General features: G+C 49.9%; 7 protein-coding genes across 7 annotated transcripts; 2 read left to right on the forward strand and 5 right to left on the reverse strand.

Moving 5' to 3' along the window:
• Positions 1-485: 485 nt before the first annotated feature.
• Positions 486-1,252, reverse strand: DEU56DRAFT_912609 (uncharacterized protein; the record flags this gene model as incomplete). Its single annotated transcript, XM_041357422.1, has 3 exons — positions 486-971; positions 1,024-1,161; positions 1,211-1,252. The coding sequence occupies 3 exons, from the start codon at positions 1,250-1,252 to the stop codon at positions 486-488; spliced, it is 666 nt and encodes a 221-aa protein (XP_041208597.1).
• A 926-nt stretch (positions 1,253-2,178) lies between these two features.
• On the forward strand, positions 2,179-4,167 carry DEU56DRAFT_887143 (CoA-dependent acyltransferase). Its single transcript, XM_041356219.1, has 3 exons — positions 2,179-2,366; positions 2,422-3,069; positions 3,120-4,167. The coding sequence occupies exons 1-3, from the start codon at positions 2,212-2,214 to the stop codon at positions 3,862-3,864; spliced, it is 1,548 nt and encodes a 515-aa protein (XP_041208598.1). The 5' UTR covers positions 2,179-2,211; the 3' UTR covers positions 3,865-4,167.
• Positions 4,168-4,422: 255 nt separating this feature from the next.
• On the reverse strand, positions 4,423-6,429 carry DEU56DRAFT_345601 (uncharacterized protein). Its single transcript, XM_041345773.1, has 2 exons — positions 6,092-6,429; positions 4,423-6,035 (listed from the first exon to the last, which is right to left on the reverse strand). The coding sequence occupies exon 2, from the start codon at positions 6,033-6,035 to the stop codon at positions 4,536-4,538; it is 1,500 nt and encodes a 499-aa protein (XP_041208599.1). The 5' UTR covers positions 6,092-6,429; the 3' UTR covers positions 4,423-4,535.
• A 1,572-nt stretch (positions 6,430-8,001) lies between these two features.
• Positions 8,002-15,027, forward strand: DEU56DRAFT_803434 (uncharacterized protein). The gene is made up of 8 exons (XM_041353221.1): positions 8,002-8,160; positions 8,213-9,096; positions 9,147-10,262; positions 10,334-13,068; positions 13,123-13,429; positions 13,482-14,066; positions 14,117-14,657; positions 14,711-15,027. The coding sequence occupies exons 2-8, from the start codon at positions 8,490-8,492 to the stop codon at positions 14,790-14,792; spliced, it is 5,973 nt and encodes a 1,990-aa protein (XP_041208600.1). The 5' UTR covers positions 8,002-8,160; positions 8,213-8,489; the 3' UTR covers positions 14,793-15,027.
• A 3-nt stretch (positions 15,028-15,030) lies between these two features.
• On the reverse strand, positions 15,031-17,361 carry DEU56DRAFT_887153 (cytochrome P450). The gene is made up of 13 exons (XM_041356220.1): positions 17,170-17,361; positions 17,012-17,108; positions 16,817-16,953; positions 16,629-16,754; positions 16,329-16,578; positions 16,148-16,276; positions 15,990-16,092; positions 15,851-15,937; positions 15,762-15,796; positions 15,650-15,696; positions 15,474-15,596; positions 15,397-15,426; positions 15,031-15,341 (listed from the first exon to the last, which is right to left on the reverse strand). Exons 1-13 carry the CDS (start codon positions 17,349-17,351, stop codon positions 15,146-15,148), a joined length of 1,542 nt encoding a protein of 513 aa, XP_041208601.1. The 5' UTR covers positions 17,352-17,361; the 3' UTR covers positions 15,031-15,145.
• A 2,643-nt stretch (positions 17,362-20,004) lies between these two features.
• DEU56DRAFT_346435 (caspase domain-containing protein) lies at positions 20,005-22,277 on the reverse strand. Its single transcript, XM_041345775.1, has 17 exons — positions 22,099-22,277; positions 21,665-22,046; positions 21,532-21,613; positions 21,324-21,470; positions 21,192-21,269; positions 21,092-21,138; positions 21,007-21,024; positions 20,925-20,957; positions 20,859-20,870; positions 20,773-20,797; positions 20,687-20,714; positions 20,578-20,635; positions 20,445-20,528; positions 20,373-20,391; positions 20,297-20,325; positions 20,222-20,242; positions 20,005-20,164 (listed from the first exon to the last, which is right to left on the reverse strand). The coding sequence occupies exons 2-17, from the start codon at positions 21,821-21,823 to the stop codon at positions 20,138-20,140; spliced, it is 867 nt and encodes a 288-aa protein (XP_041208602.1). The 5' UTR covers positions 21,824-22,046; positions 22,099-22,277; the 3' UTR covers positions 20,005-20,137.
• Positions 22,278-22,908: 631 nt separating this feature from the next.
• Positions 22,909-25,336, reverse strand: DEU56DRAFT_346131 (caspase domain-containing protein). Its single transcript, XM_041345774.1, has 16 exons — positions 25,301-25,336; positions 24,576-25,228; positions 24,413-24,494; positions 24,203-24,343; positions 24,074-24,136; positions 23,959-24,005; positions 23,887-23,904; positions 23,782-23,814; positions 23,718-23,729; positions 23,641-23,665; positions 23,578-23,591; positions 23,447-23,524; positions 23,303-23,386; positions 23,221-23,239; positions 23,052-23,164; positions 22,909-22,993 (listed from the first exon to the last, which is right to left on the reverse strand). Exons 2-16 carry the CDS (start codon positions 24,960-24,962, stop codon positions 22,967-22,969), a joined length of 1,143 nt encoding a protein of 380 aa, XP_041208603.1. The 5' UTR covers positions 24,963-25,228; positions 25,301-25,336; the 3' UTR covers positions 22,909-22,966.
• Positions 25,337-25,624: the final 288 nt, after the last annotated feature.

Raw genomic sequence — 25,624 nt, forward strand, 5'->3', positions numbered from 1 at the left:
GCCAGCAGTTCCATAGCAATCAAGAAGGTCTGGTGTTTGCGGCGGTGTGGGTGACAGTACCAGGGGCCACAAGAATGGAAGGTTTCATTCGAGACCGACCTCGCTTCCCTGTGCAGCTTCTAGTGGCAAGGTCGCCCCAGTACACTTGCAAATAAGGAGTATAAGCAAGGTAAAACGCTAATACAGTCGGCTGACAGAATAGTAACGATGTAGTCGATGAACAAGCAATGGGCAGTCCAAGTGACTGGACGAATCCAACTACGGGCTGTTCGTATAAGAGTCGAAACATCCAGTGGGCGTAAAATATAGTTATTGAAGTGAATTTGAGGCGAATTCGAGGCATATATGTATGATTAGTTGAATGATGTGTGTGAGAATTTGAACACCGCGAGACGAGCCCTCATCACCCGTGGAGATTATACACGCAGTCAAGTTGCGGTCAACAGTTCGCTGCTCCGCGAACTGCGGATGCCGTAACCCCTATGTTATTTGTGCGGATTGCCTGACGACGGAGTGAGCACTTGTTCGTCGGGCTCCGACTCATCACTATACTCGGAGAGCAAGGTCAATGCTGTATCGTGGCGGGATGGATGGACACGAGATGGGACGTGATGGCCTATGGTTGGATCTTCCTCGTCTCGTGATAAATCTTCTTTTCTTGGGCTATCCCAGCTAAGACGTAATGGTGAGTTGGAAGTCGATGGTACTGATGTTGAAAGCGACGGCCCTGATGAAAGAGACGCCACAGATGAAAGGCGATTTGATGCGGAAGACGACGAGCAAGGTGATGCGGAAGAAGCAGCCGGGCTCAACGGTGCCATCGAGGACGACTCCCACTCCAATTGGCGACGCTGAGCATTTTCTCGCTCGTGAACAATGGACATGGGGATGGGGATGTGATCAGATTTGCAAAGCTGGAATAAGGCTCGAGCGTCTCTCCAGGCGGGATGTAACGCCTCTATGTTCTTGAACTAACACTTATTCTCAACCTCTGTCAACATGCCAAGCAAATAACAGACACACCTTGATCTCCAATTTTCCTAATTTCTCGTGTATACGTTGTTCAGAACAACCCTTTTTCTTTTTGGCCACAATGTACATTGTCACTGCCTCTCGGACGGCATCGACATCATGCCCGGAGTTTGCGATAATCGTAACAACCTTCTAACCATGAGAGTGATTTCATTTGCATATTCCTGTAGAAACTCACTTCCATGTGGGTGTCCCCCTTGAAGAAGCCACCTGTGGCCATGGTTCGAGAATGTCTCCGCGATTCGGTTGGGGACTATGTAGGGCGGGGAGCAAGAAGCAAAGACCTGCGGACCTAACGTTATAAACTCCAATGAGATGCTATTTTCTAACCAAGGCCCAGATGCTGGTCCTGAGCTACATTCAAACGCCTTCCGCAGCGCCATAAATACGTAGATCACGAGTCTCGGTTCTGGTCGCCCAGTGAAGTCACAGCGTACCCACAGCACGCCACTGACCGAGTACGTTCCTGGAGGGGTGAGAAGACCGAATTGTTCCGGCCATAAAAAGAGTTCATAGTACTGCCTGTATTTGAGACACGTGCGTCGAGAGTGTCCTAAACCATTACATACAGGGCAAGTGCATCCAATGCTTTGATGAAAACATAGTTCAACGATCATATTAAGACACTTGGTAGACTGCGGTTACGACTACGCCGCAGCGATGCCCGCACGGACGGCTGAATCCAATGATTGTTGCAACACACATCTGAATTGGCAACACATCGAAGCCCGTCCAGTGTTCACAACCTGCGGACACTAAATTACGCACTATAGTGCAAAATTAATGATAAGAACTGTCGGCTCCGGGCTCAGCGATGAACATAATGACTCACAGAGCAAGATCGATTACAATGTGAAGCGTGTCCCTATAGCACAGTGAGACGCAGGGTGTAGACTGCCATCAATTTGTGTACGAACAAGTCACAATGCTGTTCACTGGCAACTCCTGTGGGTGGAAAAGCGCAGCAGGGCTATACACCTAAGAGAGGTGCCAGAACTTCAGGAAGGTCAAGTCAAGCCTAGGTGGAACTTCAAGGATTTGAACTTCGAAGACATAAATAAAAATTGAACCGGTTGACGATACGTTGTGTTTACATAATCGAATGCATACATTTTTAGCCCGATCGGATCTAGCAGCTTGTTCATCTTCCCCGCACCATTACTTAGGCACACCGCCGCCATGCTCGTCCGCCCTCTCCGTCGCCTCCTCACTCGTCCAACCGTCGTATCGCACTTTCACACCTTTCTACCATGTTTATCCTCAAGGAGAATCCTACAGAATTTCAAGCTTGCTGACATTGGCGAGGGCATCACAGAGTGTGAAGTAATCAAATGGTGCGTCGGCCGGACCTTGCAGATATCGTGTTCCCCCACTAAGCTCATAAGTTAGGAATGTGAAGGAACTTGGCACCATCCAAAGCTTTGATCCTTTATGCGAGGTCCAGAGCGACAAAGCCAGCGTCGAAATCACAAGCCCATTCGACGGTATAGTGAAAGAAATTCTGGTGAAGGAAGGCGAAGTCGCAAAGGTCGGACAAGGACTCTGTATAATCGAAGTTGATGAGGAAACGTTGGATAGTGGCAGCGAAGAGCAGATAGAGCCTTATTCACCGGCTGCTCCAGTAGCTTCGCAAATAACTCCAGACTTCAAGTCTGTCGAAGATGCTGCCTCTCGAGCTGAACAGATCCGTGAGGAGCCACTCGTACCCAGACGACTACATCCGATGGATCCAAGCTACATATCTCCTTCTGTTTCCAATGTCAACCCCGAGAACGTGCTCGCAAAACCCTCAGTCCGTCATTACGCTCGCCAATCTAAGGTCGACCTTGCACTTCTCCCCTCAGGCAGTGGACGTGACGGACGCATCGAGAAGAAGGATATTGATGCATTCTTGTCTCAGCGAGTCTCTTCTGTTTCAGTAGACTCCGTTTCGGCTGCACCACGAGCACAAGCCGAAGACGTGATTGTAGAACTCGGTCGGACGCGTTATGGCATGTGGAAAGCTATGACCCAGAGTCTCGAGATTCCACACTTCGGGTATGATTCCCTCCTTTCAATTACCATTCATCACTCATTATTTACGTCAGCTATTCGACTTCCCTCGACCTCACATCTCTCCATTCCCTCCTCCCAACCCTAAATGCACACATACCCGAACACTTTAATCCCTCCAAATCATCACCACTCCCAATCAACCCATCCGCTCTGCACCCCGCGCCATCTCTTCCCCCAGTACCAGAAAGCGCCCAATTCACCCGTCTCACGTACCTCCCCATACTCCTGAAGACGCTTGCAAAGGCTATGATGGCATGGCCGGTGCTCCGTTCCTCCATCACACCAGGGAGCGTGAATGGAGAAGGCAAACCCACCCTTACCATCCGTCCACACGCAGACATCGCTATTGCTCTTAGCACCACAACAGGTTTATACACACCTGTCATACCCCGTGCAGATACGCACAACATCTACAGCCTATCTTCACAACTCAAACACCTTTCTTTCCTCGGTCGTCAAGTACCATGCGCACTCACGATGAACGAGATGCCGAAACGTGGTGCGACGGTCACGGTATCTAATGTAGGTGCAATTGGTGACGGGGAGTACGCGCACCCTGTCTTAGTGCCTGGGGGTGGTGTCGCGATCGTGGCCATAGGGAGAGCGAGATGGGTGTGGGATGTCAGCAAGAGTGAACAGGGGGAGAGGAGGCTCAAGGTTGGCGTGAGCTGGAGTGCAGATCATCGCGTACTAGAGGGTGCAGAGTTGGCTGCATTCGTGGAGTCCTGGAGAGCATATGTGGAATCACCTGAGCGACTTATTGGAGAAGGAATATGAGGTGGTTGTTGGAGGCTGTATAACATCCGGGCGTTTACGCTATCGCTTTGCAATCATGGTTTGGAGCAAGCATATTGACATCACAATTTTACACAATGACACTTTCCGTATCTATCGCTGCGTGATTGGATTGGTCTGCCTTGTACCTTTGTTAACGTTCTGATCATTGAAATTGATCGTGGCACTTTGCAATATTGGTGATCTACGCCGGTTAATTATAACCACACTAGTACAGGCTAGGTAGTACATCATGATCATCATGGTTGCCTTCATAGAAATGTTCCAAAGCCGCGAAGTTCTTTGATTGTCGTCACAACGAATCTGTACCTGACATGTGCCTCGACGCGTCTGACTGATCTATCCACATCCAAACGAAACGAGTGTGTATTAAATAAATGACATATGCTACAGAGAGATTCAGCTCTATAGTACGGATATACTAACATGCAACCTCGACAGAAATGAGGAGATGCGCGGGCATACTGATATACTATACAATGACGAAGAGTACCACATAAGTACAAAGGCAGGAGAAAGGGCGTTAATTCGTGGGTGATAAAGGGGGGAGCATGCAGTGACCACTGACAGGAAGGGAAGAAGGAGCGACTGATGGGGGGGCGGTACGTTAAAATGAACGAATGATACTGCGGCTTCCCTTGCCAAGCCTCTACTCAGGAAATGTCATTCCCTGTGAATATATCCGCAATGCCAGCGGCCCGCAACGCGAGAACAAGGTCATGCGATTCGTCTTCACTAGTATTGTTGATGACGACACGCATCGGGGGAGAATGGGGGTTGCGCACGGTACCGGCTGGAAGGGAGGTCAATAACGCGGTGGTCGTCGAGTCTGCGTCGTTGAATTTCAAGTCGAGAAGACTTGGGCAGAGCGCTGCGGTGATTAAGTCTGGAATGATTGCTTGGAGATTCGTCTTGTCTAGACCAGACAATACGAGATGGTCGAGAGCCATGGTTTCCTCCAGAAAGCAGCGCAAAGAAGCTTCACATGATGTAAGGCCATGAAGCTCTAAGGCACTCAGTACAGATAAGGGATATGGTCCGCACGTTGTGCATGGGAATGGATGAGCCGAGGTTGTGCACGACCCGTGGTGAGCAGCTGCGAGATATTCCAGAAGACGGGATGCATCACATGGGTGCAACGGATCCAGTGAGGAGGAAATGTCCTCCAGCGAAAGCGTCTTGAGGGCAGCGAAGTGAAAGAGCGACAAGAGATCAATCGCATAATCGACATCGATGAATCCGAAGGCAAAGACTCGTAAATGAGGAAGGTAAAGAGTGCGCTGCTTGGGTGCGACGTCTACGTTTAATTGAGGACCCCATCCCAAAATGCTCAATCGCTCGAGTTCGGGACATGCAGATATGATGTCACAAAACTCATGTAATGTGGGCATCACCTCGCTCGCGTGATACTTGAGTTCGAGTTCCAATAGACCCGATAATCCCGAGTTTGTCCAGTTCACGTGTACACCGGCGAGGGAGACCCGACGAAGGCTGTGAAACGCAGAGCCTCCCCCGAACCAAGAGATTGGAAGCCTCATTGCAGCAGGGCGGAAGAGCTCGCCCTTTGCAGCAAAGAAGGCGTTACAGCGGGATAGAAGGACATCTTCTAGCATAGGAGTTGATTTTAGGCGGGAAGAATAGGAGAGGAAGGTAAAAATAGGAGCCCAGGTGTCTGTGAGAAGTTCAACTTTCTGCCACCGGTGTGCATGGGGCAAGATAAGTCGCATAACGTTTTCCATATTTTTCCAGCCGAAGCAATGTGACGCTTCGTCCCAATTCCATGCTGGATCGCGGAAATCCATGTAAATGTGCAAAGGGCGGGAACGGGAACGGGCAAGCCAGTTGACGGTGCGAAAGATTTGGTTGCGATGAGTAGGAAAGGTGAGAACGATGACGGTCCATAATGATGAGGTTGAAAGAGATACGTTTCTCCAGCGTTGGCAGACATGTGAGATTGTAGTAGCTTGAAATATAGCGTCATAACAGTCGTGAAAATCGTGCGTTGCGTTATGAAATATGGCAGACAGCAGTTCGTCCGGAAATCCTGCGATCGTCGATGTAGATGAGGTTCCATGCAGATAACGGGCTGCGTTTAATTTGCGAACGTTGAACAAAGAGCAGCCTGACACACTGTTCGACGTCACGGAAGGCATCTGAATAAAAGTCAGTCACTGTCATGGGTGACGACGTGGATGATATCAGGACTGACCTTGAGGGTGTCGAGAACGAAATAGTGAAGCAGTCAACTGCGGGTTGCAGAACTGTTTGAACGTGGGGAGGGGCCCATCCCACTTATTAAAGGGTTCAACCTTCCCGTTACCCGCGATTTTCGTAATATCTGAAATTTGAAAAATAGGATGAGCGGTGTGCTGATATGGCAAGTGTTTACCAAAGATGGCGGGAATAAACAACGTGTAGGAACATGTGCTCTGCTTCTCTCATTGAAAGAAGGCACCATTGAGCTATGGGTGCCTCTGGGCGCCTGTGATCTCCTTCATCTCACGCCCAGCGTCACACCAACTGTAGGCGACCTGGACAGCCTTAACACACACGTCGCCACCCTTTTTAGCATAAGGTCCGCCTCGAGGCAGCAACAAAACTGTCAGGCCCGGCTTTGCTGGCGATTACGTCGCGCCGATAAGTTTAAATAGTTTCAAACTCCGAGGGAGGAAGTAATCGTCATTCAAATGCTAGGGGTTACTACAAGATCCAATCGTTCACGAGCGGTAATCTTTTGGCAACAAAAGCTCTGGCAATGGTGGACTGGCAATGTGAGCCACTGGTCTTGTTCCGTGTTGAACTACCGATATGTTGTGGGCGATCAGAAGCATATATTGGCGACAGGCGATGCCTCGTGCAGTTACCCGGAAGCCCATCACCCTAGAATTTTGCGGATGGACCAACAAAGGCCCCATCTAGGCTGGTCCAGCAGCCTGAGCCACCGTTCCATCAGACTCGCAATAATTATTAACGGTTGTGGGCTATTGTTTTCATCAAATGGGTACATGTCACCACGCGTAGCATCCACAGGTAATGCCTCGTGCAAGCAACAAGAGGGATCACCCTGGATTATTTGTGCGTTTATTGTGGAAACAAATGGATGTTTCGTCTAGAGGCGGTGTAATCAGATGGGCGGTCGTTTCATCATCAAATGGTGATTCGGGACCAGCAAAACGGATATTCAGAACGGTTGACAGCGATATAAAGAGAAGGGAAAGCAGGAACAGACTTGAAATTGTCTGCGATAGCTAGGGACGGCTCACTATGCTTGTGACCAGCTGGATGCATATTAATGGCCGAGGTGATCACGGGAGGCTGTAAACGCTCCCCAGCAATTACATCGACGATGAAATCCACGGTGTGCCGGATAAACTGAAGTACGCCGGAGGGAACGGAAAGTTAACCTATTTTATTTTATTTCCCCCGTCGACAAGAAAATGAACGAGTGACTGTGGATGCCAAGACCCACGCTAGGGTCGGGCGTGATCCTGATAACACCACGCAGCTGGTCGGTACACATTAATGTGCCACAAGAATGGGGTATAGTTGGAACATACCCTTGATACTTCTTGTTTTGTTGTTCGGTTGAACTCGGTTGAAGCGCAATAGGAAGTTGCACGACGGCGTACTGGTGCTGCAGAGCCGTTTTGGTGATCATGGCTGCAACTCCAGTGGACAAGTTCAAATCGGATCAGTTGAAATAGGCCCATATTCGAAATGACGCACTTGTGCATGTCCTCAGAAGTTATCAGATATGGCGCTGGTACAATCATGGCACACGATGGGAATCGGATGAAGCGATGTCAACCACGTAACACAATCTGGCATGGGCGTCAAGATTACTGTCCATTGCATCTACCGCACCTGTCATTTCCTTGATCTTTCTGCGTCGCGATGGGAAGGAAGATGACGGCAGAAGACGAAGAACCGTCAAGTATTTTCAACTGCTATGATCATGTGTCTTCCAATATCAATTTCAGGTAGAAGCCGGGTAATATCTTGACGAGCGTTGCACATATATGCAGCGTCGTACGTGATGACAGCGGGGAACTGGAAGGTACCTCAGCGCTTGGTGGAGTCCAGCCTGAGGCTGAGGCAGAGCGAGAGCTAATGCGATCACGTGAGTTATGATTTGTTTCGCGCGTTGTTTACGTGTTGTTTTGGAGTGCACCCACAGAACCAAATAAGTTCGACTTTCTGGAAGGGGGCCAAGGTCGAATGCACTCTTGTCTCTCTTGCGCGCGAGCTTGTCACCGTAAGTCATCTTTTGTCGCTTAGGTATGATTTCATTATCTATACAATGGGTTAATCATTGACCACCGTTTGCTAGAGATTCCGTTTCATCTACTAATACGAGGCTTTGACGAGCTTAACTGCTCTCAGACAACCGTCGTCAGGACCGCAAGACCACGACGATCTCGACAAACAAATCATCAAGTTAAATCAACCATCACGATACTGACCACGATTCACGACTGTTCATAACGCTTTCTTTCTTTGCTTGCTTCAATCATACTTGACGACTTGTTTTAATACGATCACGACCCATTTAACGTTTTTCAAGACCGTTTGTTCATATCATCAAATTCACGTACTCACAAGAAGAGATGTCATCACAACTCCTCTCACGAACAACTGACACCACTCGCACCCGCTCCCCGTCACCCTTCGCAACGCCCGCCGCAAAGCTTGCTATCCCCACCATCCGCCTTGTTGCCGCAACGCCCTTACCAGCCAACACATCTGTCTCTCCATGGTCTGAACCTCAGCCCCCACTTGCTCTCGCGCCCAAAGCTCCCTCATCAGATCCAACGCCTCGTAGGCGTCTCGTACCCAAGAAATCAAAGCTCGGTTTACTTTCTTCACGAGAGAATGATTTATCGGACGTGGTGCGCCGCGTTGGCGCCAGTGGTTCGAGGAAGACTGGGAGCGCAGGTATCGAAATATATGTCGACCCGGCTGACGATCCCGAGATTGCGGAGATCGTCGTGGTGAAGAAGAAGAAGAGCCGCGTGGCCCTGGATGGCATGCGCTGGGGTCCCGCTCTCGGGGAGGTGACCAACGTCCCCCATGTGAAGGAAAAGGAGAAGAAGAAGGAGAAGGAGAAGAAGAAAGACAAGGAGAATACATTGAAGGTGAAGGTGGATGAGAAGGCTGGTTGGTGGACCATTGGAAAGGGGAAGAAGGAGTCAAAGGAGAAAGAGAGATCGAGATGTAAGCTCATAATCCACACTAGGACGCGTCATTGACATTTTATTTAACAGCGCCTGAACCGCCCTCAGTCAAACACACCGAGTCCCGAGCGCGGTTCAACTCTCTCGACTCGGGGATCTTGCTGAACAGCCCAGTGTTGGCTGAGCACCGCGAGTCCCCCACAGAGAGGCAGCATCTGCGTGTGCCGACGCCGCCGTCAGCGACGCTTGCGTCCGCTGCAAATGGCGCCACGCTTGCTCCACCAGGCGCTGCCCCCCTCGGCTCCGGCAAAGGTAGCGTCGCTCTCCGAGCAATGCGCTCTGTCCGCTCTCTCGCACGTATCGGATCTTGGGCACAGCTCAAGAACATGCCCGCACCCGATGACACGCCTCAACCTACTCCTCCTGTTATCAGCGAGCCCAAGAAGAAGAAGAAAAAAAAGGACAAGGGTCAAAACAAGGAGAAAGAAAAGGAGACAGAGAAAGAGAAAGACAAGGCTGCAACCGTGCGCTACTCCGGCAGCAGCTTCGAAGCAGGGGCACTTAGTGCAAGCCCTGACGAGAAAACCTCTAGAGCAACTCTTGGCAAGAAGAAGTCAATCCTTGGGCTGGGCCTCCCCTCCTCGATGCGTCTTCCATCTCTGCGAAGCGGATCTACGGCATCATCAATTGTAGCCGCTCAAGCGCAGAGGTCCAATAGCCTGTCGGTGGACCCGCCTGCCACGTTCGGAATTCTTGCCAGACCGAGGACGGGATCCACCATGACAGCGAGTAGTGCTGGGAGTGTAAGGCCTATTTCCGTATCTTCGGGAGGGTCTTCTGCCGGGTGCTCAGTGAGGTGGGACGAGGCTGGGTTGGAAACCGTGAAGGAGGTCAGGAGGAAGGAACGCGCATCGAAGGAGAAGGAGACGGACACCAGCAAGAAGGACAAGAAAACCAAAGGGACCCGCAAATCTTCGGATAGCAGGAAGAGGACGCCGCTAGCGGCGGTTTTCCCTGAACGCGAGGAAGGCAAGGAGGACATAAATGAGGAAGAGGCATCTGTACTGCCAATCGTGACCATCGAAGAGGCAACTGTAGACGGGCACAGCGATCTCGAGACACCGAGCAAGCGAGTACGCCCAAGGCCGCTGAGCGAGCAGCTTCTGGGCCGTGGCAGGCCCAAGGCTATGTACGAGGACGAAAGCGGTGCGTTAAGTCATTACCGCAGCCAGTCGATTGTTTGCATCGTGCTGACCCATTCATTTATGTTGTGACAGACAACGCAGTTATGTCCCTCCTGGACGCAGCAACAAACGATCTCGCGCAGCTCATCAACCGCCTTGATCTCCAAGCGACGCCGGACATGTCGCCAATGAGTGGCCGTTCCTTTTTCGCCCCTTCCGAAGCAGGCAGCCCCACGAAACACCGCATGACTCTAGAAAGCCCTATCAAAGGCCTCCGCGCAAGCGCAGCGAGCGTCACTTCACTTCGCCCATACGCCAAGACTATATCCACCGCGGTCCCGTCCATCGGGCAGCACATTGCACCTTGGGCTACGCTCAACGCTGGAATATCGCCTGCGAAGCCTTCTCTGTCAAGGGACGCAAATGCTACCGTACCGGCATTTAAGTTCACGCACAAGCGTACTATGAGCCCAGCGCCTGCGGAAGAGCCAGAGCCAGTCTTCAAGGCACTCCGCCCTGCGACAAGCAGAGTGCCGGTGTCGGGACGCGCTGTGTTTGCAGCGCCTATGAGGTTACCGTTCACGGGTAACGCGGATCGTTCGCCGTCGTCACGTACCTTTGGCTCTGCGCACTCAGCGTCTAGTTCCCGTGCGTCACTGGGTGCAAGTCCCGTGTTCAAGAAGGCAAGAGGACACGAGAGGAAGCAGTCATCACTCGTGCCTAATGAGCATGCACGGTTGCAGTTGCGTTGCGATGCCACCGATGGTATTCCGACACCGCCTGACAGCCCGAGCCTGCTGATTCTCCCTGATGCACGCCGGAACCTCGGTCTCGCAGGAACGTTGGGCGGGTCCGTGGGAGAACAAGAGCTGGATGCGAGTGATCCTGACTCTGACATTCCTGATGAATTGCAGATAATTTTGTCCAACTCGGATCAAGAAGCGGATGATACTTTGTCGTTCAATCCTAACCTGATGATCGCGCACCCACCGCTGCCCTCGCCTGGCCTGCCGCCCGAGATGCCACTCCCCTCACCCAAAGGCTCAGTTATCGAAACTCCTGTGTTCCGCGCCAAAGTCATTAACGAGGACGATCACCATGCTGATATTGAAGAGGCTGGGATGTCCTCTGAGGACGATACCAAGAAGTCCTTTGACTTTACGGGCGAGCTGCAGAAGCTCAACGAGTCTGGCGGGTCTGACAGGCTTAGCTTCGTTGAGCAGCTCGAGAACGCATTCCGCACTCCTGCCAAGATTGATTTGCGGTATGACTTTGACCTGCCACCTGACGCTCCGCCTGTGCCCAAGATCCCGTCATTGCAAGCGGAACTGGAGCGTGCGGGAGATAGCACATTTAGCGTGGACTTTGTATCGCAGGAGTTCTTGCCTCAAGGTTTCCCGATGGATGTGGATGTTGAACCATCGCTGCTTCCTGGAACGGATAGCTTTGCCACGACGAATGATGGGGAGGATGAGGACTTCCTTTGTGCAGAGCAGTCTCGAGGCTTGAGGAACGCCAAGTCCATGAATTTGCGACCATCAGATGGACGGCTCAATAGGGACTTCAAGTTTGGTGGCATACCATCGTCTGCACCCTCTGTTGAAAAGAAGGAGGAGCCACTTACCCTTTCGGACATCATTCCTCCTTCGGCTATTGCCAAGTCCCTCTCCGCAACTTCGCTGGCTGGTGACGAGTCCGCCGTTCTCAACTCCATATTTGCAAAGGCTATTGAGATCCCCTCGCCTCCATCCCGCGTCCGCCTCGATTCAGACGCTAGCTCGAAGTTCATCGGACGCTCGACTGCGCGTTCTTCCCATGTCCCAGGCCACTACAGACACTCTTCAGAATTGAGCTTTGCGGGCTTTGACTCGTTTGCAGAGGTGAGAAGAGGATTCGAGTTCCATGACCATCGTCCGAATTTCTACCCTCCGCCGGGAGCCACTTCGCGTGTCAAGCACAGCAGGTACTCGTCCGAGTTCAGCATTGCGTCTATCTCGTCATATGGACAGGTTATCAATCATGGGTCGACGGATCCTTTCGACTATGGACCACCACTCCCAAGCCTTCGGGAGCGTCCTTCATCAGACGAATTCTCTTTCACCATGTCTTCTCTTAATGACACGTTCTCCTTTATCCACAAGCAGCCTCGCAGGCGACGTGTTGACAGCGATGCCTCGAGCTTTTACTTCCGTGCTCCAGCGCACTCCCAGTTACACCCGTACAATCGTGTTACTACTCATCGTCGCCACTCATCATCAGCCTCCGTCGCATCGTTATGTCCACCAATCAGCTTGTTCAACCGCAACAGCTATGGACACCGCCGCTGCAGTGACTCGAGCGGTAGCATGAGCAGCGTTTTGCAATCGTACGCTCGTGGCGCGCGTGCTTCGTGGGCTAGGCATCGCTCCGATTTTTCCGTCGATTCCATGCTCAGTGACGACTTCTCGGGGGTTCATCTTGGGAGACCAGGGCTGGGAGACAAGATGCTCGACTCTGCATTGGATCGTGGGATGCCACTTACCGCCATTTCTGCGTCACCGCCTGAAAGCCCTGCCGGGAGCGCCCGAAGCGAGCAGTTCCGGAGTGATCAATACACGAATCGCTTGTCCTATGATTCGATCTTGGGCATGGACCAGGAGCCTCAGCTGGTTTCCAACATGGACGACTCGCTCTTTGAGAAGACTGGCCACAGGACATCGGTCTCTTCGTCTGACTCTGCGTTCTTTGGCGTGGACTCCTCGCATGCGCCGCCTCAATTCAAACGGTTATCAAGCTATAGCATTGCCAGTGTTCACAGTCCGCAGAAAGAAGATGACACCATGATCAGCGTAAGCTATTGGGGTCATATTTGTGAATTGGTTGTTTAATTTTTCCTCTTGCAGATGCTTGGTGGTGGCTACGTTCGACGCCGCTCCGTAGGATCCACGATCGAAACTTCGCCTTGTCGCCAAGTTGAAAAAAGGAAACACGTCGGATCTGACGTTCCTCGGCCAAATATCCGTCGCAAGGGCGATGATTACGAATCTCCGAAGAGGCGAGTTCTTGAAAGCAAGCCATCGATCGCTTCGACTGCGCACTCAGAAAAGTTCGGTGACGAGCGCATGATTAGAGCAAAGCACGGTCTTTTGGAGAGGCAGAGTCTGGAGGTCACGGCGTTGATCGCAGAAGGAGAAGATCTGTCAAGATCTTGTGAGTCGTCCGTTTGTAATGGATTTCTTTGTCTTGCTCACTACAATACTAGTCCGTATACCTGTCTTCACCCGCCCTCCTGCAGGCCGTTCTCGTTCCAGCACTTGTACATCTATGAGTTCTGGTGCTGATACGCCTCCACTTTCTATCTCGGATGGCTATTCCTCGTTCTCGGAGGGCTCGCAGTCTAGCATTGACCTCTCGCATGTCAACTACATGCTTTCCAACACCACTCACCCTCTTTCGAACGCTACCTTGGACAGAGTCCGACCACGCGCTCGCGGCCACGGTCACCAACGACGGATCTCTCAAGCCCGTGCATCACGGACTTCCATTTACGAGACCATCGAGGAGGAATTCACGGCATCTTCTTCGACTTCGTTCCCTCAGTCGCTTCTAGGTTCTTCAACGAAGACTACTCAACTTCCTGATTCGGCGACAAAGACAATTGGTCGTGCTCCCGTATTTGTTGCTGATCCCGAGACTGCATCTGTGGATTCAGTGTCATTATGGGATGACGAGAGGGGCATTATGGCGTTACGCAAGTACTATGCGCTTCGCGACGAAGTTCAAGAGACAGTGACAGAGAGCCAGCGGACCTGGCTTGACACGCCGTTCTCCGTCTTCGCGGTTCAATGTGAGTAACCCGTCACCTATTTTCTATACGACGCTGAATGCCGCTCTCAGCATTTGATCCTCCTTGTCATCCTTCCGGCATGCAAGCGCTCTTGGAACATTCACTGCAGAACTACGGGCCTTTGCCTTCGGATTTGCGCCCACGGCGCATGCGTTCTCGCGTCAACTCTCGACCCTCGCCCTACCCCAGGACCATGAAGACTTCATTCACGTCTTCTCCGGCCACCGAGCAAGTGAGGGCGGCCATTGTTGCAGCTGTCGCAGAAAATGCTCCCAATGACAACATGCGCGCCCAAGGTCAACCTAAGGCGCTGCAGCAGATTTCCGTCAACCCTAACATCATGTCGTCTGCTTTCGAGAACACCAAGGCAGGCGAAATCATGAAGGACGCAGCAATGTCGCCTGGTAAACTCGAGCGCGTGTTTGGCCTCCCACCCCGTCCCCGTGTGGGCTCGGTCGCGCGAAGAGCTGCCTTGGGTTGGGCGAAGAGGAGCTCTACCCGCACTGGGATGGAGAATAAGGAAAATGCCAGCTTCGCTAACCTCTCTCTGGCAACTGTTCCTAGTAATACGTCGCAAGGCTCGATCATGACGTGCGTGCGATATCACATCTGTGCATGTACATTCTGCTGACCCATTTCTGTAGGCCGTCGGAAACATTAAGACTCAACCGGCCCCGTCCTCGGGGAAGGCCCACTCCTGCTTCGGTGAGGCCCATCCGTATTTGACAGGGCTTAAAAACCTGTCGTCGTTGTCCTATTTATTACCATTTGCTCCCACCCGATCACCTATGTTATGATTCTATGCCATATCCTTTCTTGCCTTTCTGATACAATCAAGCTCATTGATGCGCCTTATATTACAACCACTGTTCGTATGGTTGATCTCCCACGATTGCCGGATTCTCGGTGATAGTGTTCTGTGCAGCTACATAGAGCAATAAATAAAGTAAATTTCTTGAAATTTCGGTGCTGCTACTCGTGAAGTATCAACGACATTTACGACGATCTCTGGTCGAAATCGACAATTGGCTGTACAGTGACTGTGCATATGAATGAACGAACGACTCTACTTCCCCTCCCTAGTGGTCTTCTCGTGCATAATTGTGCATCGTGTGCCTGAGCTCCAGCTCTGGAATCCTCGTCTTAAAGTTGATCGTACATGGGTCCTCCTTTGGCGGCATCCCGCTCATAAATCCCATGTCATCCAGCGGCTTTGTATGATCAGCAGCGAGCTCGAACGCCCAAACAATAAGGGCCGAGTTAATGAACACCGATCTGCGCCGATTGAACTGAGTTTGGAAGATGATGTGTGCAAGGACACGTTACATACCTCTTCGCGAGGTGTAGAGCGGGGCATATACTGAAACAGACAATTAAAGAAAGATTAACCTGAAAGGCGATGCATACCGCCGGCCAAACCCAAAGACAAAGAAGTCAAGATCATCCCTCAGGCCACCTTGATCGTTAATCCAGCGCTGGGGCTTGAACGCGTCAGGCTCAGGGTAGACTTCCGGATCTCGAGAGATGGCCCTGAGGTAGTAGCCGTCAGATTCCTTTTACATATCCCGAAGGTCGAATATCACCAATGGTTGCCAAATACAGTAGTTCCCGCAGGAATGCTATAGTTTTCCTGTCAGCCGATGTCTGTTTTAGTCTCCACACATGACACGACAAATTTCTCAAAAGATTACTTGCCCAAATCACTTCCTTAGTCGTTCGGTGCGGTGTCCCTGCAGATGAGCATTGTGAACCTCGGGCACAAAATTGCTGATGAAGATATTAACCATTGGGAACCAAGGGTCTCCACCTCAAAGCCTCAGAGATGAAGGCGTGCAGACGAGGGAGGGATTGTTCATCAGCGAAGGTTGGTGCTTTGGTCGAGACATTATTAAATCGATAAATCTGCCGTATGAATCGAGCTACCTCGGTGCCTTCCGATAACCGCGTCAAGCTCGGCCTGGACTATAGCTTGCTCATCAGGGAAACATGCTGCTGCCATTAATACCGTGCATATTGCTAGAGCAGTCTGACACATGATGTCAGCTCCATGTCTTGGGAAACAATACAACAAGACAGTTCACCGTGTCGGTTCCAGCTACGAAGAAGGCGCCAGCAAGAAAAGCCATCTCTGGCTCTGTCAAGCCACAGAGATCGCGATTTTCTAGCATATATCTCCCAAACGAAGGGCCAATATCCGCATTGCCCTGAGTCTGCCGTGGAACATTTCAGACATTATGTGAAGATTGACTAGGCAATGCATACTATTTGCTCTTTAACGCAGTTCAGCTGGTTGGTATAAAGTCGCTTGCTGATCTCAAACCCTCGTTTTAATTCTTGTCCGTACCAAGGAAGGTATCTGAGCCACGGGATTGCGTCCACCAGGTAAGCGCCAGGTCGAACGGCTACACGAAAGATATCGAGAAACTCGCGAGCGTCCTTGACTTCAGCATCAGTCGCAGACGTGGATGTATCCTTCCCATAAGCAATTTTCGTGACTGTTGTCGCAGCATACCTTCAAAATGATCGTAAGTCTTTTACCATCATAGCCAAGAGAGCGCTTACGTTCTCGCGTGGTTCTGGAAGTTTTGTGGATCTTCAAGAATGCTGAGGACCGTATGTTTCGCGTATGACATCTGCAAAGGTTGATACGCCTCGGCTGCTTTAGGCTGAAGATGCGTATGAAGTGCTCTGATCACGTTGTGAACAACATAATGGATATTTGCGCCTTCCCAATACCACAGACTACGAACCTACGCATCCGACGGAACCTGTCCCCAGCGGGTGTAAAGACGATGGACAGTCCACCGCTAAGCATTTCACTGGCAGCAATTAGACGAGGACGATCGACGAGCGATGCGCTCTGCCTCTCCATGATATCAATCGCGGCCTGCGATGGAAGTGTCTTGAGTCTCAAAAACAAACAAACTCAGCATGAATGGACTGACTTTATGCCGGCCAATGATAACCATTTTCTGAGTCCCTGAGCGAAGTGTGACCAGAGGACCGTGCTCATCAATCCATCGGCCTATAGTGAGAAATGAGCTGGTCAGTAATAGAACACGATTAGCATTGAAAATGTGATGAGTCAGTTGAAAAGCTTTACCTACGAGGGGGCAGGAAATGCCCACGAAGTCTCCGAGAGGGAGGGGAAGGTGGGAGGGGAAGGCCACTCTTTGACTTAGGAAGGGAAGCCCGAACAATCACTTGTACTACCCAAAGGCAAGCTGCAGCACCGAGGATGCGCCGGACATTCTCAGAAAAGGACAGATCAGACAGCTGTAGCATGACTAGTGAGAGGGGCGTACAATTCAAGTTATGATGGGCTTTAAGTGCCTTGCCAGCCTTGGGCACCAACCGTACTACTCCGACAAAGCTTCGCTCACGCATACCAATGTCACAGAATCGTAACTCGTGCTCAGTACAATGGGATGCCACGTCAGTAAGCGTTGACGTGGGTCAGCGATCGATCAACTTCATCAATTAGAGCCTTCCTGTTCGTAGGTCAATAGCTCCATCTATCACAACGGCGCCATGCATGAGTCAATCAGTTCAAATGAGATATTCATCACTGGGTCGGACTTTCAAGTCTCTCAAGCGGATCTTCCCAACTCCGATATGAAGCATGGTCAATCGACAGAAGTCGACAGATTTGGATGGAGCCCTTCTTGTCATGGCGTCTCGTGGCGCATACACGGTCACCTTGGCCGGATGGTTTCCTATGGTTCCTGGAAGAGGTGCGGTTGGAGGACGGATGAGACACAACAATTATTATTATTCACCTTGTTCGTGAATGTGCTCACTCCTGGCCACGAGTGTCAGTTTATGAGAGATGATTCCTGAATTCTGCATCACTGCAGGAAGACAGCACAGACGTGAGCATCAGGAGAGGTGAGTAGTGACCCTGATAATATGCGCGCCAGTAGCGCTACTAAACAGTGCTTTCACCGCACGTTTAGTACTACATGTCAGAGTTCACTCCATCTCATAATAATGACATTGACATCCAGTGTGGAGGTACTTTGAGAATAAGATAAGCAGACCGGATGATGTTGAAATCACGTGGTTTCCTGCTGGGAAGTCCGAAGGATAGGCTTGAAATGAAGTGAACGCTCTCCAACTCGCCAGTTCATCATGATGATATCACCTATAATGTCAAGGGATGAGAACGACCGGCATCTGGCAGTGTCTAGTGAATATTAGAGAATAAACGCAGCACGAACGAGGGCGAGAGGAGTGGAGACCGGTGTTTTTTTATCGACTAAGAACGTCACGAATTGAAAGAGCGTTGTCGACAGAGCAGCTGAAAGATCCTTGAAGACGAAACGTCAATATCACTGGCAGTTCATCCTATGAATGCATTTTCTCAAACATATGAGCACGCATTGAAGTGTAGATATAGATACTGACCAGCTATTGACATGAACATGCAGCTGGCTCAGCTTAAAACAGCTAATGAACGACGCGAGATGGGCATTGGGAAATGTCGGTGATGGCAAAAGGCCCGTAGCCAATGTCACTAGGAATGGGTATGGGATCTGGACAGATTCTGATGACCTGCTTTTGAGCTTTTTGTACGATCTATTAGAACCTCAAAAAGCATATGAAAATCCGTGCCAGGCCTGTCCGACATCATGATGTGAGTGCTTATGAATTATGTACGGATTGTTGATACCGGGCTGCTAGTAGTAGAATTCTGTAGAAAGTACAGCGCCGGACCGCCGCCGGTGACCCCCAGTAAGGTATGTGACCGTGACATTACATAAGTAATGTTACCTAACGCACTTTCTGTCCGAGACAATGTTTTGCCCAAGGTCATCGCACTTCGTTTGACTCGGCATTCTACGACGGACGAACGGACACACGCCAGCGTTTCGTCCACCAAATCTTTATGTCACATGTGGCATATCTCTTGCCCGCGAAGTGTCTAGCATGGCCCAGCTATCTTTACCCGTGGTACAGGTTGCTGCAGGGGCAATTCCGCTTGCGGGAGAATCCATAAAAACTGCTATTGGCGGTTTATTGGCAGTCCTCCAAGCTATCGATGTGAGAGTTTAGTTGATTCCGAGGACCTTTGACAATATGTAAGACGATCCCAGACAACTATTCTGAATAAGGCCGATGTCAAAAGTCTGGTATCTCGAATTCATAGACTATCCTGCCATTTGTAGAATGCACCAAATACCCTGGATCCTCGCGAAAAATCTTGAATGGATTGTTTAATAAGGTATATACCTTATTGATGGTGTGCTTGAATTGTCCCGTCACTGACCATATCCATGGCCATGTCCCACTCCAGACTGCGCGTGATCTTGTTGAGCTGCTTACCCGACGCTGATAATGCCATGGTCATACATCTCTTTCGGTGTGTGCGTGATTTTGTTTTTTGAGTTGCCTACCAGACGCTAAGGGTGCCATGACAATGCCCCACTCTCAGGAAGTATGTAATTTTGTCTTTTCAGTTACTTTCTCGATGCTGACTGTCTTTTGAACCTTGCGCGATGCTAATGGTTCCATGACCATGCCCCACTCTCAGGATGTACGTGATATTGCTGAGCTGCTTACCCCACACTGACAGTTCCATGAACGTGTCCCGCTCACACACAGTTCCATTACTATCGCAGTGTGTTCATTGAGCTCAGTTTTTGGGAGAAACCGTCCCATCAAAGGATGGATTTCGCAACATTGCCCACAGGGACACTGGCACTTACACTCACTGGGTACTGAAAACCATTTATTACCTATCCGCCAAGGGGATTTAGGGTTATTCGGTCGGAGCCTTCCTATTCTCGCGGTACTTACCTTCATAGACAGGTTCTTCTAACGGGGCTCTATACGTTTGTATGATACAATTGTCGTCACATACTAAAACAATTCTTTCATGCCAGCTACCAGACCACGCGGCGACTCAGTACGCCTAGAAGTCTGCGAGTGCGCGGTGTCAACCAAACAATTACGTCTATTCTAAATAGGATTTGATTCGCAATGTCCCTAGTCGGACAGGTATAGACAAGGTGTTACTGCAAGTGTTGTATGTACAAATTGTAGATGGAAAACCAACCACGGCATCGAATTTATAAAAGGCACTGGTGACTGGAATCCTGATGAAGTTGTCACAAACATCAGTAAACGCATTAAAGAGCATGAGATTGCCATACAATCAAATACGAGCTCGACAGCTGCGGCGTCTGGCTATGAGTCCGGCGCAAAATATCATGCACGGACGCAAGCACCTGCAAATATGATTGGTTTGGGTTGGCCGCTAATGCCAGTAAGTCGCATAGCTGTCATTGCTAGAACGCTACTCACTGAGTGATGTGATGAAGGCCTGATAGTGTGTTTAGTCAGAATGACACGAACGAATTCTCGATCACTACGCACAGAGGACATGGCTCCGTGAAATTCTCCACCCCTTATGATGACGCCCCCGCTATTTTGGAGGTCGCTACAACTCGCAAACAAAACCTAACATGTGACCGTCAAATGAACTTCCAGTCGATAACATTTCACTCACCACATAAGCGTGTGGATACTTTGTAAGACCTCGAGAGTTCGCCCGTTGTAGGCGACCACTGGCTTGACGCTGAGCAAACGATTAGACAATCACGAACAGATCAACTCACATCTTCGGACTGACGATATATGGCAAGTCTGTGCGCGAAACGGATCAACAAAGATAACGCAACTGAGTAATACAACCGTTTCTTACCAAGGACGGTTCCAGAATGACACGACTATCATAGCAGCGTTCATGAAATCATCGGTTCAACTCGACTATTGACAACTGAAACTTACATCAAACAATGCCTGTTGGTGAAATGATTGAAGTCGGTCGACACATCAAGCTGCTCGCAAGCTCACCGTAAGGCTGCAACCAGTCGGCAAGGGTTTAACCTATATCAAAGTTAGCACTGACCCTACAATTCGCGTTCTCAGTACTTGCCATCATATGGTATAGGTCCTGATTGAGAAGATGGAGATTCATTTACCTCGCGTCTAAGCAAGACAAACAAACTATACAAACGCACCTCCATGACAATCTCACCAGCGCGCTCCCGGTCAACCGGATGGATAGCTCATGTTCAGATCAGCATCATGATTCAAAGTTTGGACTATTATAACCATTACCCTTTTCAAATCCATCCGCACGGTGACCATCCACACGACGACCATCCAAGTCCACGATTCGTCCTCCATGTCCAGAATCTGAATAGACCAATCAATCCATTGGTAAATTGACGGATACATACGTCAACTCACAGTGGAAGAACAAGCTATCTCCAGGCTGGGCGTCTTTCACTAACCACCGTAATGCGTTGAGAATGTTCCGTTTCGTCGGCATGTATTTCAGATTATATGGCTCATCTGTGAGCACCATGATATCCTCGTTCGCATAATTCCAGGAGGCTGTTGATCTCCGCGTCGCTTGGTACTGAACGAATAAGAGCAGATGAAAAAATGGACGGACATTTCAAAAATTCCGACATGTTCCAAGCATCGTTCACACAACCGCGAAGCTCCCTGTTCTGGCCTTTGTAGTTTATGCCAATCTACCCAAAGATACCAATAAGACATGCAAACACAAACCGGAATAAACTTACGCATAATGCTTTCTTCTTCTTTGCGTGCGGATACAACACTTCGGCTTTAGTCGTCAGAGGGGGCTCTACTTGATCACTCGGTTCACAATTGCATTTTGCAACGACAGGGCGTCGCGCAGCACTATACGGTGAGTGCTTGCGTTGTCTCAATGAATCCATACTCTCCCCTTTCTGCTGCTGAAGAGTTTGAGTTGACTGTGTCTGCAAGCGGTGAAGCCGCGAGGTCACAGGATCATGTTGTGCTGGCCGAGCATCAAGTGGCGGAGTCCTCTCTTTCACGAAACCACATGAAGCCGATGGTCGAAGGGCTCCATGCGAATTGGAAGACGTCAAGGGAGGACGTCGGCGTACTAACGATCGGCGTGATTTAATAGCCGCTGGTCTAGGGAACCCAAATCGAAGAAATCGATCACGTGAAGTGGGATGAAACTTACTTTGGAGATGGCGATCGCCTCACAGGAACGACAGGGGAGGGTGTAGAGTGTCTACCCCTCGATCTGTCTTGCCTTCCGAAACGAATCAATACCGGATAGGTGTATCATGCATTGACGGACACATTACCCCTTGTTTCGGTACCTGTCATGCCATGAGTACAATAAAGACTAGGATGTAAAATGTAAACGTACGAAGTCAATCTGGAAGGAGGGACGAACATACGTGCTTATCGATGGGGGTAGCGACTCACCACTACCAACGCTCCAGCCGAAATACGAGTTATATGATAGCCAAAACGATTATCAAGCTCCCGCCCTCATAGCGCTACACAAATGGCACCATCCCGTCAATTTGAATACAACACCCCATTCAAAAGCATCACTGGGCAACAATATACCAGTCTCGGCGAGCTTCGCTGACAGGTGCATCATCTCCACGACGGATAGGAGGCAGACGAATTCGCTGCCTTGGACGACGGTACGGAGATTATATGGAGCTTGCGATCACATATCACCTGTTGCCAGACAATAATCATCTCTGGGCAAGCTTTTGGGACCGAAGAGGCGCGATAAGATATGGAAGCAGCGTCACTTTTGCCAATCTGGCCAATCATCGCTGTGCAAATTGGTTAGATGAATGGCATGTGAGCATCATCTTCGGGAACGCTTCGGGGAGCCCAGCTCCAAATTCTTTGGTCATCGATATGAGCAGTGTCCTTGTCCTGCGCGATTGGTCTTAATAGTACTTACGAACGCCCAGCGGAAAAAAAGTTATATCGGAACGATGTCAACGAGATCAAATGTGCACGATCATGTTAACGTATAAGGAGTGATTACGACCTAATCCCGTCTCCAGGCCGTTCAAATTTCAAATATAGAAAGGCAACGTTGTATCCTGTGCAATATCAATATCAGTGGCTATACATAGTCTGGATAAGAACAAATGGACAAACGAGAGGATTTGAGCAGGAGAATTGGGGTTGTTGTCTGGCGTCTGGCAAGGTTGTACGTACGAACGCACAGATCTGTTCGAATCTACTTTGGAAAGTCAGACTCCCCGTACAAGCTGGACAAAGTCCTAGTATTAGCTAGCTGGGCCGGCAATAAGAGTTCGGCACCGACAGAAAACATGTTTGAAAGCCTTCAAGGAAGGAAAAAAAGAAATTAGAAGGAACAAAAAGAACGCGATGGAAGGTTTACCCACAAAAGTCATAAGTCCGCCTATAGGCTGATCAGGCAGCGTCACGCTTTCGCTCTCTTCTGAATCGCCACAACCCGAGAAACAAACCTATTCAATGTTGGTTGAGAAACACAACTCGCAGAAATCGAAACTGAAACTGATGCTCACAACTTGTGCCTGGGAGTGTTTCCTGGTGCGAGCATCTGGTGTAACGCCATAGACGAACCTGCGCTGTCCGGAGTCATACTGTTGTGACAATCAGACGAAACCAAATTACGAAGAGGATACTGCTCTCTCACGAGGTAAGGCAAATCTAATCATCCCTCAGCATCTTTCAGCGATGAAGTTGATTTGGGGCTCACCGAGCACCGTGCCAGAATGGCATGACTAGAGTTCATTCGGCACTTGCAGTTCCGGTATCATAACATAAGATGCTTACATCAAAAAGCGCCTGCAAAGCCATGGCATTCAGCGATGTTCGCGTCCCTGATTACTCTTCTTACCGTCAACCGTGAGCCAGCTGGAAGTGGCTTCACCTGCGAACGTTCCATCAACGGCTATTCGAATACCACAAGGCGTTCGTTTGGGTGACGCATAATGATACTGACCATGATATCATGTATTTCCTAAAGACCTATCAATCAGTCTTGTTCTTTGATGAAAACGGAAAAACACCCGACATCGTCGTTAATCACACCCGACTGTTGATAGTCGACTGGACATATAACTTTGTACGGCGCATTAGCAATAAGCTTTCTGGATATCGATATCGATATCAAAGAGCCTGAGTCCTACCTTCATCATAACCATCAACTTCATCACCATCAAGGTCGCGGACTTGGCTCCCATGCCCTGAAACTGTGCAAAGCACTCGTATGAACCAAAGTCCAAGGATAACATCAAAGCAAGAGAGAACAAACGTACAATGGAAGAACATAGAGTCCCCAGCCCTCGCATAAAACGCCAAACGATGCATCTCAACTAAAATATTATGTTTAGTCGGCAACGGGCCATTCCCATCATCAGTCAATTGTACAATATCCCGCGGATCGTATCCCCATTGATCTGCAAGGAGTTAGAGTTAGTGAGAGCACGGCACAGAGCTGTCGTTGAGATGCATAGAACTGCACGTACTAATAAGGCATGGTAAGATATGACGGATGTCGTTATTGCATCCTCTTAGTTCACAGCGTTGGCCTATGTAATTAATTCCAATCTGATAGATGCGCAGTGTCGGTTTCGGGTTCAGAGAATCATTAATCAGATATCGCTCGCTCGCAACACAACCAACACTCACCAATAACGCCCTCTTTCGTCCTGGAGGAGGCGGACTAGGCTGGGTGTACATCGGAATAGATATATAATCAGAAGCTTCAGGCATGGGTAGCTTTAAATACGGTGTTGGCATGTGATGCTTCCAATACGGTGTTGGCATGTGGTGCTTCCAATACGGTATACTAGACGAACGAGAGCACCGCAAGAACTCGACGAGGTCACGATTATGCTGCTCTTGCGCATCGAGCGTGATTTCTAGGATACTTGTTTGTTGGATCACGGACAGCTCCAGCTCCAGCTCCCAGGAAGTGCACATCCATTGGCGTTTACAGGTGTGCCGGTCCCGGCGGAGGAGGTCGAATGCAGCAGGGAGAGAGTTGATATCGGTTTTGGTGGTATCGGATAACATGGCGTGGTGTGGTGTGGGGGTGGGGTGAATCAAAATCGAGTAGTTGGACGATGCAGGCCTTCACTGCGAGGTTTATAACTCGAGGCAAGTAGCGCACAGCTCTCACGTCAGAGTCGTTATAGTGGCGATGCGTTATACTCGTGCGAGTTTGTCAAGTATGATGTGGGGGTAGGGGTACAAGGCGGGCACGATACCAGTGCTCTCACGTCAGAATCGGTATAGAGGCGACGTGTGCGAGTTTGCCAAGTATGGTGTGGGGGTATGATCTACAGTACAAGGCGAATAGAACGACTTTGCATCAGATTTGATGCGGGGGTTTGACAGAGGTGACTGGTCACCATAGTTAGGGACTTTGAACAAAACACGGGCGCTAAGCTCTTGTCGAATACTTGATCTTTAACAACAGTAGCATAACAACAGTGATCCTGTGAACGGTAGTTGGGAAAGACATCACGAAAGACGTACTTGGGTAGGAACACAGAGGATTATGTAGGGCGGAAATTGCACAACCAAGCTTTTGAGACGCAGAGCCTCGTCGACGACGTTGTTACCCTTTGAATCGACCCTCAGAACGAGCCCTAAGTCTCGTAAAATATGCGTCTAAAATGGTATATTAATACTGCAACGACAAACAAGCGTAATCAATCTACCTGGTATGTTCC

This window comes from Suillus clintonianus (genome assembly GCF_016758775.1).
Source record: "Suillus clintonianus strain FC179 chromosome Unknown DEU56scaffold_34, whole genome shotgun sequence".
NCBI lineage: Eukaryota > Fungi > Basidiomycota > Agaricomycetes > Boletales > Suillaceae > Suillus > Suillus clintonianus.